The sequence below is a fragment of the Eupeodes corollae genome, chromosome 2 (assembly GCF_945859685.1).
Source record: "Eupeodes corollae chromosome 2, idEupCoro1.1, whole genome shotgun sequence".
NCBI classification, from domain to species: Eukaryota; Metazoa; Arthropoda; class Insecta; order Diptera; family Syrphidae; genus Eupeodes; species Eupeodes corollae.
In genome coordinates this window covers 93,739,663-93,752,387 of record NC_079148.1, presented here as the reverse complement: position 1 = coordinate 93,752,387, position 12,725 = coordinate 93,739,663, and the positions used below count along the sequence as shown (strand labels likewise).

The 12,725-nt window shown below is 35.2% G+C and overlaps 1 protein-coding gene across 2 annotated transcripts in view; it reads right to left on the bottom strand.

The window, feature by feature from the left end:
* Positions 1 to 12,725, bottom strand: part of LOC129944299 (somatomedin-B and thrombospondin type-1 domain-containing protein) — a 295,288-nt gene that overhangs the window by 47,020 nt on the left and 235,543 nt on the right. For both annotated transcript variants that reach the window (XM_056053646.1, XM_056053645.1), the window contains exon 3: positions 11,868 to 11,991. In XM_056053646.1, coding sequence (XP_055909621.1) covers positions 11,868 to 11,991 — 124 coding nt within the window. The remainder of the gene's footprint in view (positions 1 to 11,867; positions 11,992 to 12,725) is intronic.

Below are 12,725 nucleotides of genomic sequence, written 5' to 3'. Positions count from 1 at the left end.
ACTCTATTTGACGATAGGAAATACTTTGTTTCATCTCTTCACTTCAGACTCGATATTAGAAAAGGCACCCGTCACTACTCGTTTGGTTCTTCTCATAATGTCGATGTCATCTGCATATCCAAGATATTGTGTGAATTTTTGAAAGATGAAGCCACTTGTATTGGCGTTGGTGTTGCCCACAACTCTTTTAAGAACAATATTGAAGTAGCTACATGAAAGCGCATCACCTTTTGGAAGTAATCTGGTGGTTTCGAAGGTAGCCGTCGAGTCTCTCCCAATTTTGACGCAGCAACGAGCATTTTCCAACGTCATCCTGATATGTCGTATCAGTTAAGTAGGTATGCCAAAAAATCTATCATTCCGTTTTTCAAGAAACTTTAACCGATGTCAAAAACTTATTTTAAAAGTTCATTTAATGTTTGCCAATTGGTAACACTCCATAATAATGCATAATATTCAATTTAATTGTCATTTACGTTATTGACTCGAGACATATTTGAGGTTCAACCGAGTTTTTCACTTCTTTTCGGATTGTTTCAGTAAAAAAAATCACCGAACCAATTTTATTGTTACTATTTATGACGTTATTTGAGATATGGATGATGAAAAAGAAGTCGCATACCTACGAACGCTTGAACGTATTTTCATTTTGTCAAATAGCCCAATCCGAAAGGTTAATTTGAGAAACCTCTCTTCAAGACAAGAATTACTCTTTTTGTATTTTAGATACATTTCTAGAAAAAGGCAGTACTCGTGAACAAAACTTTAGATACCACAGGCAAGGGTTAAACCTTATACTATTTAATTTTTTTTAGTTCCATCTTAAAGGTATCTTAAAGCTAAACAAAATTTAATAAAACTAGCTTTTAATTAACCATAACTTACAACTTACTTACTGGTCCCATACGGACACTCGAAGTTAGACAATTATACTTAATTTTAATACTTTTCGGCCCTATTATCTATTTTACTATAACTCCATTTTATTTTATTTGTATTTATTAGATAAAAAAGCTAGTTTCATTTTTTTTTTTTCATTTTTACTTAAAAACTACTTAAAATAAGGTACTTAATACAAAATTTGAAACTAACTTTAACTTTTTTCATTTTTCATTGTTTTGTTGTTGTGTTTTTCCTTTATCCTATGTTTTTTTTTCGTAATTATATTTTGTTATGCCACCATGGCTATTCTACTTAAAACCAAACCCTAAACCTATAAAATTAGTATGTAAGCCGGCGAAGGCTTAGAACCCCATCGCGACAACCTACTGTCAAGCGTCAATTGCCGATTGAAGTCACCAAAACTAGTTCTCCTGCTTCACCCTATCAGTTCGGTCCCGTTCGGACATATCCTTACTGCTATGCTCCGCCTTGTGCCATGACGTCCCGATTGTACAGGAGTCACCTATTCACGGTTCGTCATCTGACGTGGTAGATTAGCGGTGAAATAAAGCCGCTCAAGCGTGAACTTTAAAAATACTCATCGTTCGGATAGAACGCCCCGAAAATTAAATTATTGGTAGAAGACATAGCTTTTGCAATGTGACCTCGAACGAGTTTTATCACGAAACTGTCAATTCTGTTGATTCGAGCATTGTTGTATAGGACCTTGGTGGAATAATAATGCACGAAAGAAGATCCGGCTCTTCGATGTGAGACGGTACAGCGTCGTAAACACTGCAGCTCGAACACCTGGTCAGAGCAGCATTTATATGTCTGTCGAAATATAAATACTGATCAAACCAGATACCGACGTGCTTCACTACATTTTTGCTCGCTAATGGCTGCCCGTGAAGATCAACGATGACCATTTTGCTCCAATTCTTGCACGTATCCCTCGTAGCCCTAGCCAACGGAGTGCGGAACAGAATTGTCTTGGACCTTTGGACACTTATGTTCAGTTTCCAGTCGTCGCAATATCGCTGAATCTTGTCAAAATCACGCCGCAAGAGAATTCTAATAGCCTAAAACTTTCGGGCCGTTCTGTTCGTAATTAGATCAACGGCGTATGCAATTGCCTTGATTAGACTACCTATCAGATCGCTGGTCAGAATCGGTGAATTCACCGCTCCCTGTTGAAGACCATTTTTGATTAAGAATGTTGTGGTAAAAGTTACATTGCCACCTTTGACAACAACCTTTCTACCGTTAAGCATATCATAAAGTATATACAACAATGGTTTGCTTATGCCATGCCTGCTCAGTTTTAGGTAAAGACCCTCTAACCATACCGTATCAAAGGTCTTTTCCAAATCAACCAGAACAGCACCTGTGCATTGTTGTTTGGATTTATTCCATTGGATATCAGAAACGAGTTTAGACGAATTGTGTCATAACCCTCTTTAAACCCGAACTGTTTATCCGGAATTATTCTGTTGTCTGCAGACAACTTAGTCAGAGCTCTACTAAGAATTTTTTCGAAAACTTTGCTTATGCTTGGAAGAAGACTTATCGACCGAAGATTTGACGGGTTGGAGTTGCCCTTTCCCTTTTTCGGGAGAGGATGAACCACAGCGGTCTTCCAATGTCTTGATAATTTGCATTATTCAGTGCATTCTTGAAGATTGTGGTACAAATTGCCTCCATCGCTAAATTTCTTAGTACGACGTAAGATATACCATCGACAACAGTTGACTTTTTGTTATTTATTGAGTTGAAACTCGATCTTCGTCACTAACAAGGGACTTGGTCCCGTTTGCTCGGCGATTATGGCATTTACCAAGGAATCGTCATTGAACCGCATGAAACCGCGGTTCTCAGATCGTGTACAGTCCTACGCACTAACCCCAACGCCGCGGGTACTATTCAAACGTTTGTATTTAAAGTAAAATTAAATTATATTTGTTTACAAATTAAATGTTAGTCAAATATGAACAGTTTTCCAACTTTTCGACCAAAACGCAAATAAATAACTTCACTTCCTTATTCCAAATACTTTGTAGAAAAAATCTACATAAGATTTCGTCGACTTCAAGCAGATGTAGAATTGTGTCTCAATCTCAATCTAATTAATTACCAAAAACTTATTAAAACGGCCCTGATGCGATGGCAGAAAAGAAACAATAATTGGATTATTCTCGTACATATTCAAGTCGAATTACTTATTTTTTCTCTTTGATTATTGTCTGAAATATTGATATGTTTGTTTTAGCTCATGACATAATTCTGATTAATTGGCAGAAATTATTGATGAATCAAATAAACGACGACGACGACGACGACGTCTGTGAGCCAGATTGAATTTCTCATATAATCAAAATACAATAAAACATAATCCAAACCTAATTGACATTCTATTTGAGGAATAGGAATTTTATTCTTTTCTTTCGCATATAAACACAATATTTCGCTCCTTTATTCTCCTCGCCAGATCCTGAATAAATGACGAAGCATTGAGTTATTGTTTCTTTCCATGTTTGGATGCGGATGGAAAGCTCGTCTCTCTGACAACCTTTACATATTCACATAGGTTGATATCCCTTTTTGTAAGATAATACGGAATGATTTATTCATTTCCGATTACTTAGTCCGATATAGACACATATGAACAATGAACATGCACGTGGCGAGGTGTAGAAGGTAGACGCTTTAAGTTGGAAAATATATGGAGCGATTCTATTAACCTTTAAAGCCATATATATTTTGTATGCCAAACCAATTACTTATATCCTTTGCAAAAATGTTCGGTTCCTAGGTATAAGAAACATAACAGCAGAAGCAGCTGAGAAAATTGAACAATAGTTGTAAGGATACGGGAGTTTTTTTGCGATCAAATCTAAATCTAATCTTATGCTGAAAAATCTAAAACCTTCATTGTTATTGTTATCCTTGCTAGGAGGAATCAACTCTGTGGACCAGAACTCAATATACGGTAAATCAACGACAAAATGGAAAGGTTGTCTGTCCAATTAAATTGTTATTTTCTATTTCGAGCTCTGACTACCGACTGCCAACTGTCGACTATACCGACTTTCGAACTGGTGAAACGAAAATACGGATAACTAGGTACTTGCTATACCGTTTTAAGGATAGTTCAATGGATTTTCCAATTTTAGTCAGAAGGACGCCGTTTCCATTTCGATATTGAAATAAAAATAGCAACATCATGGTTTTAGAAGGATCCATCAGGCTGACGTGCATTAATCTCCCTTTAGTTTCTCGCTTTGACAAAAGAAGGATACCTCTACTCACCAAATGGGGGGAAGTCTCTAAAGGTAAGTGCTATGGGTAAGTTCTATACGGCAATGTCAGTGATTTAAATGCTTATGCGTTGTCAGGTATAGGAACACCTACATAAATATAAGAAAACCGAATAAGGCAGAGCAAAAAAGTCGGGTTGTGTTCAGACATCTCTTTTTGGATTTTACCACTTAGGAAATGGTTTGTAGACGATATAGAATTTCATTAAGGTGTTTCTGTGATGCTGAACTAAAGTTTGAGCAAAACGAACTGCAGAGACATATTGTCGTATTTAATAGCTGCTAGGTATCTAGGCGTATTATGTTTCTAAGCTATGTGTACCACTACCACCTCTCTATATATAGTCAGTCTTTATAGAGAAGAGTTGGAAGAGTTTACGGTTTTTGGAATAGGAATTTAACCCAAGGACATTCTAAATGAAGAGGGATTTGTAAATTAATTACAAGCAATTGTTTGGTTACGGAAAACTGTTCTCTAATAGTATAAGAGTTTATAGAGGTAAATGAAGTCATAAGAAGAGGCAGTAAGAAGTTTAATACCATTTTGTGTTTGTATAGGTTGGGTAAAGCGTATATAAAGTGTTTAATGTTCTGCAATTCAAGTGCTTCCTTTATTGAAAAGTACAAGCAAATAGGTAGGTGTAGGTATACGTTGTAGTGAGTATTTTACATAGGACGAACTAATAATTGCTAAAAAAGCTTTCGGTATAGGATTTAAAATTATATCTGGGGATAGTTTCAAGTTCATGGAATTTCAATTAGTTTTAAGGGCATTAAAGGTATTCAAAATCAATAAAAGTGTAAATGATTTAAATAACATAGGTATTAAAAATTTTTGGTAAATAAAATAAAACTATAACAAAGTTATGATGTGTAAACATTTAAAGGTACAATTGGTTTTAAAGTAATAAGTAGATGTGCAGACATCAAACTGATCATACGAAACTACCTTAGCAACAAGGAAACAGTTGATTTAATTTTCTGAGTTAATCAACTTCAAACCATCAATGCACTTTTTTACTCAAAGCTACTGTGAGCATGTAGTATTCGTGGGGTGATGGTAAGAGCGTTGGATTGTCATGCAAAAGGTCTTGGGTCTAATCCCTGTCTATGTCACTTAAAGTTTTTTTTTCAAGTTCATAGACACTAAATCTTGCGAGGAATTGACAAATCCTCCAAGAGTAATTCTTGTCATGAAAAGTGATTTGTAAAGTAAACCATTCGGATTCTCCTCAAAACTTCTCCATCCCTGATAACATTACTCGCGGAAAGGAATGGTTGAGAGTTGTAAATCACTAAGCCCTACTTCTCAACGGACTATTTCGCCACCTAATTTATTTATATTCTACGGTATTACACTAATAATTTTTAAAAAATCATTAGCCATAAAATTATATTTCTCATTATTATAGGAACAATTAATTCAAACCAAATTTCTGTCTTTTTGTGGAATTGGAAATTTTGACATTTCTCGACGCTTCGTACCTCCGTACGTTTGCGACGTTTACATCGTGGTTTGTTGTACAGATAATAATGTAGAAAGATGCAGATAATAACAAAATGGAGTGGGTGGTTTTTTACCCTACCAATTCGGAAAACGGGTAGAAATTTCGGTTAACCCTAAATATTTGACGAACCAATTCTTCTAGAGACTTGAATTAAATTATATATTATATCTTGTGCTAAGGAAAGTTGAGCATCATTCTTTTTCTTGTGAAAAAGATAGTCTGAGTTTTATTACCATTTATTCTTATTTTCCAATCATTGAAATATGAATTCATTTTAATTAAGATCGTATTGCAGCTTGGTTTCAATTATAGAACCAATTGAATCTGATACGCAAATGCAAGTGTCATTGGCAAAATACCCTTTTCACAGTATCTTAAATTCGGGAAATCGGATGCATAAAGTATGTATAAAATTGGCCCAAGAACAGACCCTTGAGGTACTCCTGCATTTTTGTGAAATAAATTAGAAAGTTCATTGTTCACAGAAACTTGAAACTGCCTCTCGAAAAGGAAGGACTTCACAATTTTTTATATGACGAGTAAGTATAAAGGAAAGTTTATAGTTTTTAATAAATGTATGAGCCCTTTATGACAGATGGAGTCAAATGCCTTTTCAATATCTAAAAGTAGCAAACCGGAACTTTTTCCAGAACTTAAGTTATTTTTAACACATTGAGTTGTTCTGTTAATTTGTTGAACAATACTGTGAAAAGCTCTCAAGCCAAACTGTTCTGGAAGCAGTAGGTTATTTTGATTTATATGGATAAACATTTTAGATTTAATCAATAATTCAAAGCATTTGATGATTGAACTTCATAAACTTATTGGTTCATAGTGAGTAGGGTCGCAAGCACCTTTGCCGGGTTTTAATAGAGGAATAATTTTTGTTTTTTTCCATGTCGAAAGAAAGTAACTAATTTTAAAACTACTATTAAATAATTGCTTCAAGAACTTTACTCCACTCTTTGGGAGATTTTTAAATAAAGATTTTTTTATTGCATCGAATCCCACAGATTTAAATCACTCATAGATCTTATAAGTCTAATGCTCAAAAGCAGGACAATAACTTCTAGCATAAGAAGTTTTACTACCACCAGATCGGTGAATCGAAGCACCCCCCAAGGTGGGTTCCTTTCGCCTCTTTTATGAAACATGGTAGTAAACGACCTACTAACATCATTGGAAGCAGAGGGTTTCAGGGTGATTGCCTATGCTGACGACGTTACATTATCTGTATGATACAGACTGTATCTGGAAAGCGCCCCTAAGTACTCTCGAAACTCCTACAAAATGCTTGAAATATGCTAACAAAATGGGCTAAGCAATGTGGTTTGGACTTTTCGAGAAGATATAAAATTCCTCAGATTAGCCCACCCAAGATTAGAGGAATACGATTAAGCTTTTCCGACCAAGCCAAATATTTGGGCCTCATTGTAGACACAAAACTAAATTGGAAGGCAAATATTGATGAAAGAGTAAAAAAGGCTACTGAAGCGCTTTAAATAACCCACTGGCTATACACTTCGGTAATCAGACCGATACTTATTTATGGAGTTGCCGTATGGTGAACCGCACTGGACAAGATGGTTAATCTAAATAAGCTCATCAAAGTCCAGCGGTCAGCAGGTATGTGCATCACAGGAGCACATCATTCAACCCCAACCGCAGCACTGGAAGTGCTTTTAAACCTAACACCTCTTGACATCTTCTCCAAAATGGTGGCAGCCAACTCATGTGTGAGACTTAGAGCTACCTCTCAATGGAACAGTAACAATACTGGATACGATGCGGTACACTTCTATACAGACGGTTCAAAGGCCGATTACGGCATTGGAAGTGGTATCTATTCGGAACAACTGAATCTCAGTCTGTCATACAGACTTCCCAATCAATGTAGTGTATTCCAGGCAGTAATAATGGCGATTAAAGAAGAACTATCCTGGCTCAAAGAGAACGTTATGTCTTGCAAGGATAAACGAATCTTCTCGGACATCCAAGCTGCTCTTAAATCTCTCGCGTCTGTCTCCACAAACTCTCAAATAGTCCAGGATTGTCGATCATCTCTGAATGAGATGACGGATCAATTTAATATTCACCTCATTTGGGTGCCGGGCCACAGAGACATTCCGGGAAATTGCAATGAGCTCGCCAAAAACGGAACACTTCTGCCTTATGTTAGGCAAAAACATAACATAGGAAACCACTTGCTACATGCAAATATCTTCTCAAACTATATGCTCTAGAATCAACAAATGCTAGATGGTCACAGAGTACCATCTGCCTAGTAACCAATCAAATATGGCCAAGCATAGACTTAAAACGGTCAAAAGGCTTGATATCCCTGAGCAGACAAAGTATAAGCTCTACAATTGGAGTAATAAAAGGACACTGCCTCATAGGAAGACATGCTCTGAGGCTAGGGGTCTACACAAATGACTTCTGTAGAAGCTACATGCACGAGGAGGAAGAGGAAACAGTCCAATACCTTCTATGTACATGTCCAGCACTCTCCATTAGAAGGAATAACTTTCTCGGTAATCCCTTCTTCGATAATACCAGTGAACTGGCAACGATCGACACAAAATGTCTCTTTAACTTTAAAAAGTCCAAAATGGTTTGTTTAAGTTCATTACTCTCCCATGAGTAACCTCATTAGTGGTATCACAATGGACCCTTGAGGTCTACGTGCGTCAATGACATCTGGACAGACACTCCAACCTAACCTATTCCGTAGATTTTCTTGCATTTAAATTTATCAAAACATCACGAATATCTTTTTTGGAAATAAAATCATTCTCTTGTTCAATAATATTATTTTCAATATACAGAAGAGATTCATCAACCATAGTTTCTAGCTGATGATAACTTATTGATTTATTTAGGTTCGAGTGACTGGAAAATAGTAAAGTAAAAATCATTGACTAAAGCGTTCGCTTTTTCTTAGTTCGATACCTTAATAGTGTTGTCACTTCTGAGAGCAGGAATATTAGTTTGCTTTTTTTAATGATTTTTGTAATATTCTAGAACGGTTTACTTGCATATTGCAGACTTTGAAGTTTTTGGTTCCAAGAATTATTTCTGTGGGTGTTAATCAACTTTTGTATTAGTGAATTAAGTACTTGAACCTCAGAGAGCAAGCCACAGTCTCTTACTCTTATCCATCTTGTTCGTAAACCATTTCGTATCTTAACTAATCGAATTTCTAAAGGCAACTTATTTGAGCTTTCACAACGTAAAGTTATTTTTGGTACAACTTCATTGACACTTTCATGAATAGAGTTTGTGAAAAAAGTTATGCTTTCGTCAATGCCATACTCACTCACTTTCTCAGAAAGAAAGTTTGGCATGGATTGAATTTTGTTGCTAAAAAAATGTCCTTTAAATGACAAAACGGTGACCCAAAAACCCCTAATTCAACTAGTAAGTGATCTGAGCAAAGTTCTTTTAGGTTCTATAGGTTGACTAAAAAGTCTAGTCATGTTAGTTAGATACATATCCAATGTTGAAGGATTGCCACGATTATTTGTAGGGTAGTAAGTTGGTTCAGGTGGATATAAAATATCAAATGAATGCCTTTTATTTAAATCGAAAAGTAGAATACCCCACGTATTGGCTCTGAGACAGTTCCAATGTCTATTTCTGCTATTAAGATCACCACCAATTAAATATGCACTATTCAAACTAATAAGTTTCCTCATTTCATTACTAAAATCAAAGCGCTTTTGATGTGATGCAGCTCCTCCCGAAAAGTAAGTTGGATATATTTTTATTGATGACCAATTATTAAAAGGAATTTCAATTAAAATATTTTCAATTAACTTAGTATTGAAGGCTATTAATTGGAATTTCATCGAACCCATAAAGAACTACTTTAAATTGCTTTTCAGATCGAAGATCATGAGTGAAAAACTGCCAATTATTATTTGTTAACAATTCACAAACTTTTTTATCTATATCAACTAAACCGCACTTAATACGTATGCGAATTGAAACTTTTTTTGTAAAATAGTCTTCAATATTATACTTAACTAGTAAGGCATGCACACTTTGAAGGCTTTGTTGAGAAACAATGTCTTCAATGTCTAGTTCTTGATCCGTATCAGGATGATATTGTAGGGGAGTGTAAAACCCGTATCTGTTAGTGTCGTTAGAATTCATTTTCCGGTTTTATTGTTGAAAGACACAATGTCTTCAACTATAGAAGGGGATATATTTCTTTTGAGAGATTTGCATGTTGGGATTGAAGACTGAATTACAGAAGAGGACTCTATTAGGCCTGACAAAACTTTAGTTATATCCAATTCAATGAAGTAAGTCGTTGTAGATCTTCCTTTAAGAAAACCATGTTGAGCGGAAGAGAATAAGGGCTTCCAATGGAAATAAAGTGAAACATAATCTAAACTTTCAAAAAATTTGCGATGCATGATAGCTAAGCAATAGGCCTATAAATGTTAATTGTAGTTTTATTGCCTTGTTTATGAATCGGAAATATTAATGTATCTTTCCATATACTCGTATGAGGAAACACACCTTGGGAAAGAGAGTGTTCAAAGAGTGCAGTTAGAGGCTTTAAAAGAGAATGCATACATTTTTAAAAACAACTGATGGGATGCGATCGGGACCAGGGCTAAAGTGTTGTTTGAGGCTTATGATTTTGGCAAGTACTATTTCTTGAGTTATTGTTAAGGATGAAAGAGAGGTTTGCAACCATCTTAATAACTAAAGTAGTTAGGATCGGGGTTATAAAGATTTGCTAAGTATTTGTTATAATTGTTGGATCCGAGTAGTTTATGTTGGAGAAGCTCATTAAAGGTTGGACTTTGTCTCCAAAGTGTATGATTTACTTTGTACCTAAGTATCAATGCAACAAACAATACAAATATAACCATAATATTCTTCATTTTCAATTCATCTCTCAAAACCCAAATTGACAAAAAATCCATTTAGGAAATTATGTCAAAAACACTTAATACAGAAATTTCAATTTCGAGTACAATTTAATTTTATATGTTTCCCTTCTTTTTCGAATTAAAGATTTGAAGTTACACAAATTTGCAGCGATAATCCCTATCAAACACTTAAATTTAACACCTTTTATGTCCTTAGAATTAACGTGCTATACAAATTTCAATATGTTGACTTCATATCCCATACCTGCAATCCTATTAGACGTTGAAACCTATATAACCTTTTACGACTTAGTAAGCTCTCTATAATATAAAAGTAATTCCACTTTGATGATCTTCTATTTGAATTTAATTTGTTTTTTTTCTTATTCTTCAATGAACGAGTATGGGTCGGGATAACCACAAAGATGCTGGAACCGAAAACAAACCAAGCATTTTTCCTTCTTCAAAGGTACACAGGGGAAATAAAATGGTAATCAAGTTGCCATCGTCCTTTAGTCAAAACAGATTTACCATAACTCAATCAAATTTTACTTTTGTACCTATGTATAGGTATATACCCTAACACACTAATAATATCCTTTCCCTGCAGCATCTTACACTCACTACCCCTGCGCCTGCACCCACCTAACTCAACTCACTCACTTACAAATATTCTCTGAGTAAACTCATCAAAGTTAATAATTTTCACATTACATGAATTTTCCATTCCACAAGCCCGAGGACAAGGACGCAGGAGCAAATGTGTTTTCTTAACAAGCCTGAAAACAAAAACAGGTTATTACATCGTTGCGTCATTAATGTCGTATGCAAATCAGTCTAAAGCTGTCATTACATTTTATATCTAAACACAGTATGATTGAAGTATAAATTACTTTAACATTATTCAGGTTTATCTTCAAAGCAGCCCAGCCTAACAAAGGATAGACGCCATACTTATAACACACCTGAACTGGGATCTGGGTTCTGGGAACTCGGAGTATCAGTCGAATGGCCGAGGACGAATGGTACTAAAACAAACAGAACAACAAATATCCTTCGGGTGTTTTTGAGTCATCATCCTATAAATCTATAAAAAATTATGTTCTCATGTAAATTTATTTTGTGCGTTGGCTTTAGCTTTAGCTTTGGAGTTGTGACTTGTGAGAAGCGGAGTGGAGCTTATTTTGATAACAAAAGATGAAGTGTAAAATGAACCATTCGGTGTTTTTTTCCGCCTTTTAAAAGTTAAAATATGTTTACTCTGTACTCACTCGTGCTCTCGATTGTGTTTGAATGATGCCCTGTAGCGTAGTCGTAGATTCCGCCTGGTCTCACTGCTGCTATCGTTGAAATGATGGTTGTTTGACAGTTCTGCCGGCAGCAAGAGCGCCATCTCTGTAATAAAGCGAGAACATTATTTGCGTTAGTTGTGAAGTTGAACAAAAAAGGGTAGAAGTTATTTTTACAATTGTCTTTTTCAAAGTTAGTTGTGGATGTGTGCTTGATTCAAAATCAACGAGAAAAAAATACAATTAGCTTTAGAACCATTGTGAGGTCCTTTTGCTAGGGACCCTGTTGTACACTCTGTGCAACTTGATTGAGATGTAATTTGTCTTTCGATAACCTTTCTCTTGATGTATACCAACAAAATAAGTGCAAAGATATAAGAGGAGTCCTTTTTGCGAATTAAGTCACTCAAAGGACTTTAGGACTTTAGAGAGATAGCAATGTTTTTGTTTGAATAGGACATAGTCTTTTATGAAAATTAGAGACATAGGTCAATAAACCTATTTCCTGTTTAACAAGAAACATTTATTATTTAATTCGTTGTGTACTTAAGAGTCAAATTAATTAAATAGGATATTCAATTCTTTGGCGAACGATTAATGCAAATCAAACCATAATTGAACAACTAGAATCTTATAGAAGCTTGATATTTTACTAAAGGATACAAGAAACTCTCTAAACTATATACAGATACGCTAGAAAAGGTTTAAAGAAAACAACCTTATTTAACTTTCCATCGGAAATTATTGTAATCCGTCTGATTTGTCAAATTGAAAATTTTAATTTATTCGACGTTTCAAGGTCCCTAGAGTCTAAAAAAAAGATTTTTAGAGATTTGTTTG